The sequence below is a fragment of the Ambystoma mexicanum genome, chromosome 9, assembly GCF_040938575.1.
Source record: "Ambystoma mexicanum isolate Mex_15411 chromosome 9, UKY_AmexF1_1, whole genome shotgun sequence".
Taxonomy (NCBI): Eukaryota; Metazoa; Chordata; class Amphibia; order Caudata; family Ambystomatidae; genus Ambystoma; species Ambystoma mexicanum.
This window is the reverse complement of record NC_090931.1, coordinates 132,258,440-132,277,136: the sequence shown is the minus strand read 5'-3', so window position 1 is coordinate 132,277,136 and position 18,697 is coordinate 132,258,440. Positions and strand designations below refer to the sequence as shown.

At 45.8% G+C, this 18,697-nt stretch overlaps 1 protein-coding gene across 2 annotated transcripts in view; it reads right to left on the bottom strand.

Annotated features, from left to right (window-relative positions):
* Positions 1-18,697, bottom strand: part of SIK2 (salt inducible kinase 2) — a 473,348-nt gene that overhangs the window by 299,118 nt on the left and 155,533 nt on the right. For both annotated transcript variants that reach the window (XM_069614303.1, XM_069614302.1), the window contains exon 3: positions 8,368-8,431. In XM_069614303.1, the coding sequence (XP_069470404.1) occupies positions 8,368-8,431 (64 nt within the window). The remainder of the gene's footprint in view (positions 1-8,367; positions 8,432-18,697) is intronic.

Here is an 18,697-nt window from a genome sequence, read left to right as displayed (position 1 = left end):
ATATTGGATTCCAGTCAAAGTGTTTGCAAGAGGCTTGCGTGATGTGGATGTATGTTGGGGCTGTGGCCAGAGGGAGGGACCATTCGAGCAAACGATCTGGGAATGTTCAAAGGTGAGGTCGTTTTTGGTTGGAAGTCACTAGAACAATGAATAGAGTTTTGATATCAAATATTGATTTTGACTTCCAAACTACAATTTTTTGGGATGACACCCTCTTTGAGGATATGAGCCACCCACAGAGGTGCTGGTTTTGTAGGCCATCAATCTCGGCAAATGAAATCATTCTGAGGGACTGGAAAAGAGTTACTCTTCCCTGCAGGTCTGCAAGGGTTGAGGATTTTTGTAACATGTCTCTAATGGAGAGGGTAATTCTGGGCAATCGAAAGAAAATTAAGCTGTTTGAAGGAATTTGGGGAGGTTCTTGGAAATAATTAAATGTATGGACTTGTGTACACTTTTGTATTATACTGTTATTGTGTATATTGTAGTATATTAGATTATATTGTTTTATTATAGCATAGTAAAACGAATAAAATTTGAATACAAAAAACATATTTCTAGCACTCTCCGTAAGGCACAGCTTACCTGCACCATATTCCGCCTGCAGACAGTGGCCAATCCATCAATGGGGAAAACCTGGAACAGCGTAAAGGGAAGGTCTGACCAAAATATCACAAGTTGAGGGTCCCAAGGATCCGGCTTGGTATCTAAGTATTCAGCGTATGCATTCAGTAGCCGTGTGCCACTTAACGCGGGCACTCCATAAGTGCAAGCATCGCAATCACAAAATGGGCAAATAAGGGCTCTAGCATTCCCATGGATACTAAATACATTTTACCACCCAGTGCAGGGGGAGCAACCAATCAGGTTCCACAGATCACAGGCTGAACCTGCTGATCTCAGCCCGCGTTCCATGGAACCCGCAGGCTCCCTCCCCAGACCTCCATCTTCTCCCCTCCCACCCTCCTTTCCCTTTTAAAAAAAAAATATTTCCAACCCCCGCTCCCTAGCCAAACTTACCTGATTGTGGTGGCGAGGCTCACCGCCATCACTGCTTCTCACGGTCTCCCTTTGCTGCCCACAACGGAAACGGAAGAGACGCTCTGTAAGGAGCCCGCCTTCCAACTCCATGGTGGCCATCTTGGAACTGTCATTTCTATGATTGAAAAGGAAGCCACGAGACATCCCATTAATTCATAGAAAAAACCCTGATATCAGCATTCAGGCTACTGCTTTGGTAACCCAGGATGCTAATGACGTTAGTAAGCAATTCCCTGGGATACACCGGGGTGGGCGGGGGTAACTGCCCAGTGCCCTTGTTAAACACCCTTGTTTCGCTCTGCGCTTTAACTCGGGCTGCCGGCCCATTACCTGCCGATGTAGCCTGTGGAACGGCGTACTAACGCCATAAGAAAGACTCAACTGCCAAAACTAGTCCATGTCAAGATATTTGGTGCAAAGTTAGAGAAACTGGAGGCGGACAACCAAGCTCAGATTGGTGTACAGGACAATACCTAAAGTGCAGGCCAAGCGTGCTAGTGATCTCCAGTTTTTGTCACTGTGCTTCAGGTAGGTTCGTCCAGTGTTACTGAACTAATTTTGTTAAATTAACTATTTGTAACACATTTTACCAATAAGCTGAACTGTGCAAAAAAAGTCTGTCTCAAAGGTAGCGATTGCCATTTGCGATTGTGGGCCACTCTTATTGATGTCAAAGCAACTTTTCCATGAGGCCCTGTGATTGCCAACTGTAACTTCCTCCGGGGCGTTCTTAGAACCCCAAGGCTTCCCTCTGCCGCAGGGCAACAAACCCATGCCGGAGATGATCGCTAGGAAAGCACCTTCTCCATAAATTCACTAACACCAGTAATAACCAAAGCCTTGCAGCCATCAACAGCCAGCGACATGCCAAACCAACACAGTCTTTCCCAAGAAAGGTTTTTTAAGGACAGGCAGTAGGCACAGCCAACTGAACCCGCAGGGTCTTCAGCTGGTGCAGAAGGAAGGAAACCTATAGGTGCACGGGGCTACAGCAGATGCCAGGCCCTCAGCTGCAATGGAAACATTTGCAAATGGCTTTCTGTGCAAGCATTCCTGATTAAAAAATAAACATTTAGCTCTTTCATTTAGCATAAATGGTCACAAGCGATTAATGGTGGCTATTTTCTATATATCTATAATATGCACACATGCACTTACTTACAATTGGGATTCAAAGGGTGAAAGCAAAATGGCTCTAAAAACCTCAGTCTTGGTGGGATTAATGTAGTGATCGGTCATGGCGAGGACCCATGAGTGTAGATCTAAAAAAAAAAAAAAATCCCCTAAATCAAAGGGCAGGAGAAGGTACGGATCCTGAACCTGGACTAGATCCTCTTGTGCACACTTAGGAAACCAGCTGACGTGCCCTTGGCAGATCCTTTTTACAACACCTGAATTGAAAATGTAAATCGTCAATGATAACCAAAAGAATCTTTTTTTATTTACGGCAGACTTAAAATCACATGTTTTAAAGGTTCTTCCAACTCAGTGTGGCACCATTCGATCCATCACCCCCCCCCCCCACCCAAACTAACATAAGTCAAAAAATCAATCTTGACTCAATGCCCCGCGGGCCACATTGAGAAGCCGAAGGCAGAAAACACTGATAATATCTTGCGAAAACAGACGGGTGAAGAACATTTTAATATCTTCCACTATTTTTATTTTGAACATGTTAATTATTATTCAGACACACAGCAAGAAATACTGGAACATAACCGGTGTCTTTTCAGTCGATGAACTTTACTATTGTGGTGCAAAGTAAACAATAAAATACCAAGGTATATATGTGGAATAGGACGCATCTTGCTTGGGGGACTCTACACCAAACCTAGCCCCTTACTGAGAGTTCCTTTAAACATTTTCCATATTCTATAGGTCACCCTATGCTTCCATGTACATATTAGACCTTGTTGAAATCCTTCCTTTAACACAATAGTATTATTCACATTTCCAAATTTGAAGACAGCAGAACTACCATTTTTAACTTATAAAGGAATATTATTGATGTGTTTAACATTTTTTTTTAATTTTTTTATTTACTTGTGTATAATCAAAAATATTTGATTTTTACAAGACGTTGATAAACAGTAAGAAAAACACATTGGGCCTCATTACAACTCAGGCGTTAAGGGTTAACGCCACCGTTAACCCTTAACGCCTGATTCTGATTTTAACGCCTGCTTTTAGCAGGCGTTAGAATCCATGGCGCTAACCTGCCATGGTGCTAATTACGCCGCCGTAATTTACGGCGGCGTAATTAGCGCCTTCCCCACTCCCATTATGCCCTATGGGGCAAAAATGGGAATGGGGAAGGGAAAATGGGAAATGGGGATTTACCGCCCCACTCACCTTGGAATGGGGCGGTAAATCCGCCATCCACCATGGTGTAAACGGAGTTTACACCATGGTGGTAAAGTTGGTGCACTTAGCACCAAGGTTGTAATGAGGCCCATTAGATATAAGTAGAAAAGAATCAGCAATTTTGAAAAAAGATAAAAAGAAAAAGAAACGTAAATAACCAGAAAACTAACACTTGACCAAAAACAAAGGATCAGAGAACGATGTTCATTGACTCACGCTTGAATGGATTGTAGATTCTGGTTTAAAGTCAGAGCCGCTTCTAAAATCTTTACAGTCGCTATCGACCACCTAGTTCTGTCTCCTGCAATCAGACGGCACCACCATGTGTTTTCCTCTCGTAGTGATACGTTGTAGAACAAAGGGAGCAAGTAGGCTTCCCGCAGAAACACGGTTCTGGGGCAGGTCATGAGTAAATGTCTTAGAGTTTCCACTGTTTCTGGGTTTGAACAGAATCTACAGGTTTTTACTTTAGTTTTCGTACGAATTGCTATAATTTCTTGCGTTGGTAGTTGGTTGAATCTTATTTTCATGAAGGTTTTCTGCATTTTTTTATTGGAAAATTTTATGCAGTAGCTCATTGGTTGATTAAGTTTATTTGTTGTAGCTGGTAAATGAGCCAGGAGTTTGTTTCCTGTTGTTAATTCTCCAGTTTTGATCCAATCTGCTTGTGCTATTTTTTCCTTGATTCTGTTTGGGTTCTCAATAAGATCTTCTACTGAACAAGCCAGATCAACTAGTATTTTTGTAAGTTTTTGAGACCAATGGTTTAGTGCTCTACAACGTCCTTGGCTGAGCTCGATTTGTACCAGTTTGCAAATTGGGAGGGTATGTGTTTAACATTGTCTTGAAATAGTCCCACATATTTTCAGATGCATCAGTAACTTAATCCACAATGTCCTCTTATCAACAAGGACAGCTCGGTGGCTGATGTGTGGAAGGGGTGCAGCTACAGTGCTTATTGTGCATGGGCATACTTTTAGGGGGAGGGCAAGGTCGTTTTCTCCCCCCACAACTTTTGTGGCACGCCATTTTGTTGCACTCATTTGGCAGGAGCCCCTTTGATTTAGGCGTCATGTCGCCCTTCCACCAACATTTTCAGCAGTTACTCCACGGATACTGTGTACATAGGAACCATTTCTAGTACTCTGTCAAATAGTCCCATTTTGTAGAAATCCCTCAATATCTTGTATCCCAATATCTGGGCACAGAACAGCGGGTACCCCAGGATCCAGGTCTTCTTATTCACTGGTCTTTTTAAGCCCTACCTAGGAACAATTGCCCGCACAGACAAACCCACAAAAATGTGCACCCACATTTTTGAATCAGTAACTGCTTTCAAAGGAGACATTTATGATGGCAGCAGCACTTTAAAATCAGCTTTTTAGCCAAAGACTGGCAAAGTATCACTCACATTCAGAAAATCACATGAACACATTGGAACCGATTTGGTACTCACTGCTTTGATGTATCAGCCAAATTTTAAGACTTGTGAAATTGACAAGCAGGATTATCCTGAGAAATTAAGATTATGCGGAAAAAAGGATGGGTAAAGCAACCCACTGTGCAGTATCCCATTAAAATTGAAACGCGCTGCGTGATGTAAATGCACCCATCTTCGGCTCTTGAACAATTCTACAGCACATCAATCGATCAATCAAAAATCGATAATGTGGGGGCGTTATGCAGATTTCATGAATTTAATGTCTAGAGTAAGAGTAAGTATCCATATGCATTTAAATGGATATGTTGATAATCATAACAGGGTCCATACCTTTATCTAATGCTCTGCAATCAGAAACAAGCGCTTCGCAGCTGGATGAGTTTGGCATGAAGCACTATATAACGCATTGATGTTAATAATACTCTTGCAGTCATTTAGGCTCAGCTCCTTCTTTCATTTCTTGAGCCTTCAATCCAATCTTTTTTGTTTGAAGTTTCCCTAATCCTATTCTGATTGGAAAGATTAAATGCGAGTGGCCAAAGAGTCTGCCGCAGGGTGCAATGGGGGGCTTTTGACAAACAGAGCCTGGCGCCAAGTCAACTGGAAGAGCACTAAGCAAATCATTTTTCATTCAAGCCAGAAAGGGGAGGGGGTGGAAAGTAATGGAAGTACGGAATGGGAAATCCCCCAATGGATTGGGAGAGAAAATGGACAGATCGGAAGGAAGGCTGCTGGGGGAACGGAATTATGTTTGGAAGAACAGGGGAGTGGCAGAGGGTGGCATAGAAGCAAAAATGGAAGCAGAAGCACAGGCAGTCGTCCATGGGTGGGTATTTAGTAACGACGAGGAAGCAGAGGGAAGGGAGACCATGCAGGCATTGAGGGCAGTGGGAGCATAGACCAGGAAAGCAGGGGGAAGGGAGACCATGCAAGCATTGAAAGTAGTGGGAGTATAGGCGAGGAAGACAGGGGGAAGAGAATTCATGCAAGCCATGAGAGTAGTAAAGGTACAGATGAGGAAAGCATGGGGAAGGGAGACCTTGCAAGCTATGAGAGTAGTGGGAGTATAGATGAGGAAAACAGGGGGAAGGGAGACCATGCAGGCCATGAGAGTAGTGGGAGTACAGATGGGGAAAGCAGGGGGGCGGGGGACCATGCAAGCCATGAGAGTAGTGGGAGTATAGGTGAGGAAAACGGAGGGAAGGGAGACCATGCAAGCATTGAGAGTAGCGGGAGTATAGATGAGGAAAACGGGGAGTAGTGAGTCCATGCAAGCCATGAGAGTAGTGCGAGTACAGATGAGGAAAGCAGGGGGAAGGGAGACCATGCAACCCATGAGAGTAGTGGGAGTACAGATGAGGAAAGCAGGGGGAGGGAGACCATGCAAGCCATGAGAGTAGTGGGAGTACAGGTGAGGAAAGCAGGGCGAAGGCAGACCATGCAGGCCATGAGTGTAGTGGGCGTACAGGCGATGAAAGCAGGGGCAAGGGAGACTATGCAAGCCATGAGAATAGTGGGAGTACAGGTGAGGAAAGCAGGGGGAAGAGAAACCATGAGAGTAGTGGGAGTACAGGCGAGGAAAACAGGGGGAAGGGAGACCATGCAAGCCATGAGAGTAGTGGGAGTACAGGTGAGTAAAGCAGGGGGAAGGGAGACCATGCAGGCCATGAGAGTAGTGGGAGTACAGGCGAGGAAAGCAGGTGAGGAAAGCAGGGGGAAGAGAGACCATGCAAGCCATGAGAGTAGTGCGAGTACAGGTGAGGAAAGCAGGGGGAGGGAGACCATGCAAGCCATGAGAGTAGTAGGAGTATAGAGGAGGAAACATTGGCAAGGAAGACCATGCAAGCCATGAGAGTAGTGGGAGTACAGGTGAGGAAAGCACGGGGGAGGGAGACCCTGCAAGCCATGAGAGTAGTGGAGTACAGGCGAGGAAAGCGGGGGGAAGAGAGACCATGCAAGCCATGAAAGTAGTGCGAGTACAGGTGAGGAAAGCACGGGGGAGGGAGACCATGCAAGCCACGAGAGTAGTGGGAGTACAGGTGAGGAAAGCAGGGGGGAGGGAGACCATGCAGGCCATGAGAGTAGTAGGAGTATAGAGGAGGAACGCAGGGGGAAGGGAGACCATGCAGGCCATGAGCGTAGTGGGAGTACAGATGAGGAAAGCAGGGGGAAGGGAGACCATGCAGGCCATTAGAGTAGTGGGAGTATAGGTGAGGAAAGCAGGGGGAGGGAGACCATGCAGGCCATGAGAGTAGTGGGAGTACAGATGAGGAAAGCAGGGGGAAGGGAGACCATGCCAGCCATGAGAGTAGTGGGAGTATAGGTGAGGAAAGCAGGGGGGAGGGAGACCATGCAGGTCATGAGAGTAGTGGGAGTACAGGTGAGGAAAGCAGAGGGGAGGGAGACCATGCAGGCCATGAGAGTAGTAGGAGTATAGAGGAGGAACGCAGGGGGAAGGGAGACCATGCAGGCCATTAGCGTAGTGGGAGTTAAGATGAGGAAAGCAGGGGGAAGGGAGACCACGCAGGCCATAAGAGTAGTAGGAGCACAGGTGAGGAAAACAGGGGGAGGGGACAACAGGGGTTGGCATTGAAGACACGACTAGATGAAGAGTGCAGGCGAGGAGGGCAGTGGGAGGAATGGAGATCATGGTTTGGCCCTGAAGACTAGGCCAGGTGAGGAATGAAGTCAATGAGAGTAGTGGGAGTATAGATGGGGAAGGAAGACCAGTGGTTGGCATTGAAGACTAGATAGGTAGAGCATTTGAAGTAGGGGTGCTACAGATGGGGGAAGGGGGCTGTGGGGTTGAAGAGAATGGGCTGCCACTGAAGACCTGACAGGGAGAGGAAGTGATGGTGGCATTAGGAGGAGTGGTGGTTCTGATGGAGGAAGCAGCGGGCGGTAGAGCGTGGGCTGCCGCTGAAGCCCTGACAGGGAGAGCAGGTGATGGTGGCATTAGGAGGAGTGGTGGTTCTGATGGAGGAAGCAGCGGGTGGTAGAGCGTGGGCTGCCGCTGAAGCCCTGACAGGGAGAGCAGGTGATGGTGGCATTAGGAGGAGTGGTGGTTGGGAGAGGAAGTGATGATGGCATTAGGAGGAGTGGTGGTTCTGATGGAGGAAGCAGCGGGTGGTAGAGCGTGGGCTGCCGCTGAAGCCCTGACAGGGAGAGCAGGTGATGGTGGCATTAGGAGGAGTGGTGGTTCTGATGGAGGAAGCAGCGAGCGGTAGAGCATGGGCTGGCAATGAAGACCAGATGGGTAGGGCAGGAGAGGAGGGCAGTCCAAGGAGTGGCGGTACAGATAGGGAAAGTCGGAGGAGGAGAAGCGATCACAATATTTTTGCGTCATTTGTAAAAATGTCAAGAATTCAGCAGGCACGTGGGCGCGTGAATCAGGCTCCCATGCGTACGATTAGACTGCGCTGCTATAGACCCTCCTGCAGGCGCACATGCACACCTGGCCGAACGCACAGTGCAAGGTCAACTTACACCAATGAACGATAATGTGCAAAAAAGGGACTTACCGAAAATCTCCCCATTTTTTGCATACTCCGTCACAAGGTACAGCATACTCTTGGTTTCCATCACCTGTGGGCCAAGAAGCGAAAGCGCACGTTAGTTTGAGACCCCTCAAGCCATCCATGGAAGCAGAAGAAGCAGGACCCTGGAAGGACCCACAGTCCTAGAGAAGCTTCTGGCAGGTGCTGTGGGTCCTCCAAAAGCTGGCAAACGAGGCAATCGCTGTGAGTACAGGTGCCAGGGCGCAACTTCCATACACCACATGGTAGCAATCGTTATCCTTATGCTTCTTAGCGGATACATGCAGCTGTAATACTGCTTACTCAGCGATATTAATAAACAAGTGTAAGCCCCATGAAAAGGAGGAATTTAAGGAAATACCAGTTCCCACTGAAAGAGTGCAGACAGGTGAATGAAATGAAGATCAGGCAATGGTGGCCGATAACGGTGCAACCCGGACCCAAAGAAGATACGGCACAGCAAGGCACCGTCATATTTACCAACATATCCACACAGAGGAGTGTAATGGCGCTGGATAACAGCAGAACGCGTCACAGAGAGGAACGGGGTCGTGCATCGCAGAGCAGACTGGAGAGACAGAAGCCAGCACCACACCAGTGGCTCCCAACAGAGAGTGACGCTATACTGCTGCAGCTCCCCAGTTGCTTTGGACTACTTCTCCCAGGACACTTCACCATTGACAATGCTTGCTAGAGCCGATGGAAGTTGAAGTCCAAAACAATTGGGTCAATGGAAAGGATTACAGACATGTACGAGACTGCCACACAGACACACGTGCAGGAGACGTGTCCTTGTCTATTTCAGGGCGTCTGAAACAAAGGGCAAGATCTAGGCAGAACAGAGGGGAGATGCAGTTATTGCATCTGCACATGTGTATATTTATTTTAAAGGGCAAGCATTATCCATGGTGGCTGCTCACAGGGAAGTTACTATGAGTAACTATGTAACTATGACATACTCTTGATCTAAAAAGAGCAAGTCAGAATTACTCATAGTAACTTCTTCTTACATCAAACATCCCGTCCCAGGTTGAAGTCAAAGTTACTCACACTAACTTCTTTATGACTCTGCCACTAGGTGCATAATATTGCCTTATAGAGTAAGGGAGGGGTCATTATCACAGGATAATGATTCACCTCGGTCCATAACTTGGAGAAGGGTCATTATCCCAAGTGATAATGACCCCTCCAGATTTCTTTAAAATATTAGCACACGGTGGTAGTAGCAATACATGTTTGGGAGTTTTGGTGATGAAGTTTAATGCTGTGACAAGTAAATAGGCAACTTAGTCAATTACATGTGGTTTTATTTTACAGTATTGAAATAACATCGTTTTCCTCATAAATTAAGCATTTTAATTGCAAACTTGGTTGAACTGAAACAGGTTGAACATGAGCTTTAATTTGGTCTCCTGTAAAAGTAAATGGTTTCTCTTTAATAACACGAAAACATTCCCCCAAGTTTTAACATTCTCTTTCGTGTGAAATCTTACCTGGAAATTGCATTGTTCTTTCCCTGTCTGCTTTTGAAGACAGAGGGCCTGATTTATGGAATATTTGCCCGGTTCGAAGTGACTTTACACTGCCGACACAAACCCTGATTCATGGAACCACGCAAAGTGTATTTTTGCAGTGCAAAATCACTTTGCCCAGAGTTTGCACAGCAAAAGTACACTCTGCACGGTTCCATGAATCATGGTTTGTGTCGGCAGTGCAAAGTCACTTTTCAGCAGTGCAAATTCACTTTGAAGCGGGAAAATATTCCACGAATCGGGCCCAGAATTTTCGGATTACAGTCAATACCAGTAGTTATTGACTGCATTCTACACATTCTGATTACCTGTGAGGAGGTCAACAACGATGTCCATGTGCTAATAAAAATGTACATCATAAGATCAGAAAGTAGTTTGTTTTGAGGCAGCTTTTGGACCTGTTGTAGGCCTTCGGGGTCCTCCGCTAAGCAGTGAGGTGGGACAGTGGTCCATCCCAGAGTGTGGGTTGGGAAGCAACGATTAATCCATCTGTGGCGTCAGAATCTACGCGCAGGCTCAGATTTTCATTAAATGTTACAGGTTAAGTTGAAACTCTCTTGTAGGGCATTAGATCACCACTGTAGGGGTTTTAAATCACTCAGGCGTGCCTGGAAGTTGGCAGATTCTGCCCCTGTGCAGTTTACTGAAACCCTAGTCTGCATAAGGAGGTAAGGGGTGAAGTGGTGTGGGAGATGCAGGTGAAACTTACAGCGGGTGTACATCTGGAGCGGGGCAGAAGACAATCGACATCCATTGTACATAGATGGAGTATCAACCAGTGGGGTAACACTTAATACCTGCAATCTGCCTCACCACAACGTTGCTAACACTAGATGATCACTTTTTTAAACTTAATATATTTACTTTAGAATCATTTTATTGTGATCATCATTTCATTTTGATTTCCCTGGGCCCTGCTGGTGAGCCTTTGGAAAGAGTTCCACTTGTGTATGCTGGGCTGCTCGCTTGTTTCGCTGGGTGCAAGTGCACAGTAGCCGACTGCTGTTACCAATGTCTGCAATGGTAGCTCACAGGTTTAGTGCGCACCTCCAACATACGTTAACATAGGACCAGCCTACATATCACAAGTTCAAATCTTGGCAGTAGTGACGATGACCTTCAGCATTCTGGGGTCGATAGATCGAGCACCATTCAGTTGGTGAGGAACAGCTAATATCCAAGCAGTTGGAGTTAGTCATGAGCTGCTATATAAAAAGAAAAGATTAATTCTCCCCTTAAGCCATTAATGCACTTTTTACATTTATAATAATCCGGGAGATTTTCAAAATTGGAGCCATGAAGTCGAGGGCACCCATAAAATGCAGTGTTTAAAATGGGACTTCTGATTGTGGTGCCTCAAAGTATTCTTAAACTTGTGTTATGTATGTTTGTCTTGGCTGTCTCCTCAAGCCTCCCCCACACACAGTGACCGATTCATGGAATATTTGCCCAGCTCAGGGTGACTTTGCACTGCTGAAAAGTGACTTTAAATTGCAGACACAAACCCTGACACAAACCCTGATTCATGGAACCGTGCAAAGTCAGCGCATAGTCATTTTTGCAGTACAAAATGACTTTCCCAGACTTTGCCTGGCAAAAATACACTTTGCACGGTTCCATGAATCAGGGTTTGTGTCTGCAGTGTAAAGTCACTTTTCAGCAGTGCAAAGTCACCTTGAGCTGGGCAAATATTCCATGAATCGGGCCCAGTATGTCCAGAATGGGACTTTTACAAACCCACGTGCTGCTTTCTCTCCATTCAGCTCTCAGGTTAGAAAAACGGGTGGCAGGGACTCTCCACGCATCTCCTTAAATAACCATTTATTTCCAATCGTGTGTCACCAAACTCATTTACTCACAACCTTTCAAGCATGGGAGTATTTTGACTTCCAGAAAACGGAATGACTTTCACATTCTTATAAATGGCACTGTAGGACTTCCTCTGCACACAAGGTTAAGTGAAGTGCAGGCGCTCCTATGTTAGTGGTGCCCAGCTCCAAAGTCAAGTGGTGTTGCAGGGGCCAGATAGGTGTGATGCACCTTGTTCACTGGAGCACAGATTCTATAGATTGCACACCCTGGAGCAAGAGATTGTGCAGCCTTTCAGATGAGAGTCAGACGCAAGATTTCATCCCCACCTAATCATTGCACTACAGGATGTTTCCCTACCTTTTATCGGACTAACCAGAAGTATTATGCAGAGATGGATCGATGCATTAGCTTTCGAAGTCTCATCAGATGGTGCAGCGTGAAATGATCATTCCACTCTGCACCATCTGAGGAAGAACTCTGCATTGTTCCATCTCTAAACAACACTTCCAGTTAGTCCAATACAATGTATCAAAATCTTCCTTCTGTGTGATTTTAAAACTGCACTAACACAGCACCAAGCTCTTCATTCCGCACATGAGAGCAATTCCATCCAGGGCTTTATTAACAGATTATACACCAAGAAAAGAGTGTTCAAAAAACATCCCGCTCTTGTCTGGCGGCGGCATTGTGGGCGCAGAGTTAGAATTTGCCAGCAACATTGTTTTGTGAAACTATAAATGACAATAATAAAAAGGGGAAACAAGAAATAGTCCCTCCTGCAAGGTCAAAGCAATCCCAGCTTGACCGTGTACTGGGAAGTGGTTCCCGAACTGGGAGGGAGAAATGACGGGAGGGCGCCGGTCCTAAGAGCACTCATCGGTGGTGACGGGTGCATTATATGTAATGGATAACATAACACATCATGAAATCGCATGCATGACCATCACGTGGGACGTCATCCCATGACATGACTCGCCAGCCCCACAGTAGCAGAATTCCTGCCACTGCCTGCTGGGGCTTTTTGCAATTGTGGGAAGGAGCAAGCAGGGTATTCTGGTGGTGCCATTAATGCTGGACCTATTTAGGTATTAGGGAAGTCAGCACAAAGGGGAGATTTCCATAGATTGTAAGTCCGCAAGTGTGTTTGATATCAGCGGACTGTAAGCCACGCCGCACCCCAGCCCACTGTCTTCCAGCTATAGGTCCACACCATGCCTATGAAACGGTCCATATGGCCATGGTCTATAGCGCCTGTGATTGGCCTCCCATGGTTTACAAAGGGCCCTAATTTGAAGACGGCCCATATCAGGCAATACAACACAACCAGCCACAATCAGAATTATGCAATTTGTAAAAAGCAAATCGCCCCCTATCCCTGAACCACCTTCTGCAGCGTCTCCCATCTCAATCAATATGGGCAGCTAAAGGCAGAGTCTGCACCTACAGTAAACTGGGTGTGGCTCTCCAGATGTTCTGGGCTGACTCTGATGACCCCCGCCATTGACTACACTGGGTAGGGCCAAGGGGAGTTGTAGACCACTCCATCTGGAGAGCCAAAGTTTGCAGACCATTGGCTGCCTGGACTAGGAAAGGACCATGGGCAGAGAGCCAGGATGTGTGAAGGAAGATAACTGTGGCTAGGAATAGAGGCGGTGCCGGGGCAAACAGGAGCCACACCAGAAAGGGCTTGCCAATCATAATGTGTGGAGGGCTGACCAACGGTCTCCTGTGCGTAGGGAGTTATGGACTGCTTCAGGCATCAACACATAAGCCCATGTTTTCCAGTAAATTGGCCCGATATCCCGCAGGAAGATGTACGCCCCTAGTGTGCTATTTCTAAATGTTGGCAGCAGAGTGGAGGGTGCAGTATCACTTATTGATGAACAATACATTAGACAAGCAGAGCGGCTGGTGCTCCCATTACGTTAGCTGGATATTTTAATTTTAAAAATTGAGGACTAGGGGTGCGGCATAGACCGATCTAAAGGCATTCGTGTTTTCCTCTGCACAGGGGGGCAAACTGCCTCTTGGTGAGGCTGTCTACTGCCATCCACCCAAGAGAGAAAAGGCAGCCATGTGCAACCCTCTATCGGGAGGATAGCTCAGGGGCAACGTGCTCGCCTTGGAAGCAAGACGACACGGTGCACCAAAGGTTTGATCCACGGGTCCGTGCTTAGAAACCTCTGGGTGTTAAGCGCGTGATAAATAACCTATCATATCATACGTCATATTGACAGTTGAGAGCAAAGGGGGGTCTAGTTCCATTGCAGGTACTAAATCCATAGTTCAGGACTTGGTTCTTTCCCCTTTAATGTTGGTTAGTCCATTCTGCCCTATTGTCCTCATGACAAGACCCCCATCTAGGTGGCATACCCTGCCAATGTTTAAATACACACATAGATCGTTCTTGGAGCTATGTGACGGTGACGATGAAGAAGGTCTGTCGATCGCAGGAGATTTGCTTTTCATAGAATTGTAAATCCTTGTTATAGGATGCTTACGTACCCGTTATTGCCTAATATAGGTTTTCATAGACATCTTTTTGAGCTAAACCACAAATGGGGGGAAAAGGCAGGGCTCAAGTCAGGGGTACACGTGGCTGGACGCAGTCCACCCACTTTTTTCAGAGGGTGGACTTAGTCCCACCTAACTAAAATGAGCAACATTAAATTTCCTCTTTGAATTTATGAAATAATGCCAACCTCAGGGACGGAACTGCAGTAGTCAGGTTTGCAGAGCGGACACTTCACCACTTCACTACATAACCCGATTTAAAAAACCAACAACTAAAGGTGAAATGTCTAAATTCGGTACTCCAAGCTCCAGGGAAAACATTTGTATTGGTTCTTGGAGTTTAAAGCATGCACACCTTTTAACGTTTTCAAAAACACTATAAGAAGAAAATATCCTCTCTTGGTTTTGTGTGTGTGTTGATATTATGAAAGGCAAATGCCATTTGTCCTGTGCAATTTGGGTGGTTATGCAAAGCCAATTTAATGACATGTGCAAATTTCAACTTGATATGCACATTTCTGGTGGCATCACATCCCATTGTGTTGAGTCCCCCCTTTTTTATTTTTAGGACTTGACCCCTGGAAAAAGGGCAGAGAAGGTGAAAACCTTAGAGGTGTAGCTTGTATGGGATTGTACATTGCATTTCTTCCAGCTCGCTGAGTTACCCATGAATTCAGAAATGCTGTTGTTGGGCTTCTGTATTTATATACTCCTTAAATCCTTGGTGCGGCGAAGTACGAGGTGCTCTGTGTTAAGTAGCCTAACACTGCGCATGGTTACTGAGAACTAAAGTGTGTATAATTAGCCGAGTGCTGCGACGTACCTTTTGCTCATCTACTCTGCTCAGTATGTGTGTGATGTCATGAGTGCCTGGAAGTGGAATGCGGGGAGTGTTCGCTGCTGTGTGTTCCAAGGATGACACCTGATGAGAGACTGGCTTGTAGAGAGGGTGACGGTGGATGTTCCGCAGTGTAACCAGTGTCTTGCAACCTGGTCCTGTTCTAATCTGCACTGTAACTGAAGTAAAGAAGTTTCCTTTTCTACCTGGGGCTCCGAGAGATCTGTGGACAAAGGCACTTTTCAACACTGACCCGTGCTTGTGATTTGGAATGTCTTATTTCAGCAATGGTTTGTGTGGGCCTGCGTGGTCCTGGGAAGAAACACTTCGGAAGCTTTCTCCCAATGGGCGATGCAACCTAGGTTAGCATATAAACATGCTTCTAGTGCCCCCGATGTACCCTCGTCAGAAGATTGATACAGCAATCTCCTTTCAGACTTCAGGCGCAGTGGTGGAATGGCCTGGAAAGCTAGCATGTCACTCAAGGTGCAAAGGCGCAACAACCTGACACCCAAACTATTGCAGAAGAAGCAATGATCGTGCAAACTACAAAAGAAATCCACCTGGAAGGAACAACGATGGAACAAATTCCAAGGCAGAGCTGCCATGGAAGACTGGAAAGGTTGAAACAACCTTCAATAAACATGTGTCATGGAAGCTGCGACAATGGAAAAACATGCAAAATACGTTTATCTGGAAACGAGAAATAATCAAAGAACCATCAAGAAATATCCCGGAAAGATCAAAGGTGGAATAACCTATAACTTAAACGTACCCTGCAAAGAGCAAAGACGGAACCAGATGCACAACAAAGTCCTTCTGGAGGGAGCAAGGAATTAAACATCTTACAAATCAAGCACATCCTGTAGGGATCAACACATCTACACAGAAAAGGCCTCCTGGTGGGGAACAATAAACAAACATCCTACAAATCAAGGTCATCCTGTAGGGATCAACACACCTACACAGCAAAGGCCTCCTGGTGGGCAACAATAAACGAAACAACCTACAAATCACGCACATCCTGTAAGGATCAACACACCTACACAGTAAAGGCCTCCTGGTGGGCAACAATAAACGAAACAACCTACAAATCACGCACATCCTGTAAGGATCAACACACCTACACAGTAAAGGCCTCCTGGTGGGCAACAATAAATAAAACAACCTTCAAATCAAGCACATCCTCTAGGGATCAACACATCTGCAAAGCAAACGCTTCCTGGTGGGGAACAATAAACGAAACAACCTACAAATCAAGCGCATCCTGTAGGGATCAACACACCTACACAGCAAAGGCCTCCTGGTGGGCAACAATAAACGAAACAACCTACAAATCAAGCACATCCTGTAGGGATCAACACATCTGCAAAGCAAATGCCTCCTGGTGGGGAACAATAACCGAAACATCCTACAAATCAAGCACATCCTGTAGGGATCAACACATCTACACAGCAAAGGCCTCTTGGTGGGCAACAAACGAAACAACCTACAAATCAAGCAAACCTGTAGGGATCAACATATCGATACAGCAAAGGCCTCCTGGTGGGCAACAATAAACGAAACAACCTACAAATCAAGCACATCCTGTAATGAGCAACACATCTACACAGCAAAGGCCTCCTGGTGGGCAACAAACAAAACAACCTACAAATCAAGCACATCCTGTAGGGATCAACACACCTACACGGCAAAGGCCTCCTGGTGGGCAACAATAAACAAAACATCCTACAAATCAAGCACATCCTGTAATGAGCAACACATATACACAGCAACCAGCTCCTGGTGGGCGACAATAAACGAAACATCCTACAAATCAAGTACATCCTGTAACGAGCAACGCATCTACACAGCATCTGCCTCCTGTTGGGTAATAATAAACTAAACTCCCTACAAATTAAGTTATTCCTGTAAGGGTCAATGGGGCGGGGGCTAGTATACAAAACAAACATGGGACAATCAAAAGGTGAAACCACCTACAATACCAACTAATCACAGATGATTCAACAGTAGAAAAACAAACAAAGCAAGCATTTCCTGGATGCTAGCAGCAATAATTGAAGAAACCACAAAAATATCCTGGAATGCTCAGAGGGGGAAACAGTCTATAACAGCACATGGAGACTGTTATTGACCTCCTCTCAGCCAATCAGAAAGTTCAGAGAGCAGTCAATAACAAATGGTATTGACTGCATTCTGAGCACCCTGTCTTCAAAAGCAGACAGTGAAACAGCAATGCAATTCCCAGGCACAATTTCTTTCAACAAGACACCTCCTCTCTGGCAGGGCCTTTTTTTCCTGAAAAATGCTATTCAACACACAAAGAGAAACCTAGAACATGGGATAACGGTTCCACTTTCTTATAAAAAAAACCATTTACTTTTAAATGACGCCTAACATATACCCATATTAAACCTATTTCAGTTCAACCAACTTTGCAATTAAAATGCTTAACTTATGAGACAGCCTTGCTTAAATACTAGAAAATAAAACCACATATAATGTACAAATTCAGTTTGTCTATTTTCTTAACTCACTATTAAAGATTTATTTTTACTTCACTACTAAAGCTACAAAACATGCATTACTACTATCGCTATGAGCTAATAGCCTTATAGACCCCGGAAGAGGTAATTATCACTTGGTATACGGATCGTCTCGGACCATAACTTGGTGGTGCATCATTATCTCACCATAACAACTCCCCCCACTTGGTGTAGAAGACGATAAAATGCAAGTATCCTGGAAGGATCAACTATGGAACCTCATGCACTGCAAGCTCCTCCAGGAGGGAGCAATGATACGGACGTCTACAAACGAAACCCAGCCAGTAAGGTGAAGAGGAATGGGGAAGTTCGCCCCCTCCTCCCCCTCCTATAAGATACATGACACGGAATCAGGCAAGGAGACACTGCAAGTGCCCATACTATTATGGGCCAATTCCTAGCGCTCCAATGATCAACAAGTATGTCGAGAGGTACCCCCCTCAGCCAGCCCTACAGGCCAGGTGCGATACAAGTCTGCCCCAGGAGTGGATGAGGAGCCCAAGGCTACAACCAAAGACACCTCATTTGACAGTATCGGATAAAGCACCAAGAAGTTGCTGACGTCGATAGAGACACCACGACTTAGCAGTGTTAAGACATGAAGTACACGTGCCATCCGCAATTTGGGACATAAACACGCTCTCAAATACACGAAGAACATGAGCGTACAGTTCTAGGACAGACCCATATACATACTGTCATTGCTTGGATTATTTTGCCAGCTAAAAGCAGCAACACAGAAACCGCAAGAAGCAAGAGAACCTGGGTAAAGCTTGCAGATGCGTACATGAGAATAACCTTATGGAACTGTGGGAGCACCTATGGGACCTGACAGAGCCAAGTGTGCCTCATCTTTGGAGAATATAGAATAGCATTAACACTGTAGGAACCGCAAAATGGTTTAGAAAAATTACAGCAGGCCAGGAGCCTCTCAGCAAGAGCTGAGCTGAATTCTGGCTGAACAGAGAGCAAACGTATGAGACAGTACCTGCTGCCAATGCCACCCGATATGGATGACATTCCATTCCCTGAACAACAGTAGCCCCAGCTGCAGTAAATGTGAATAATTCCTC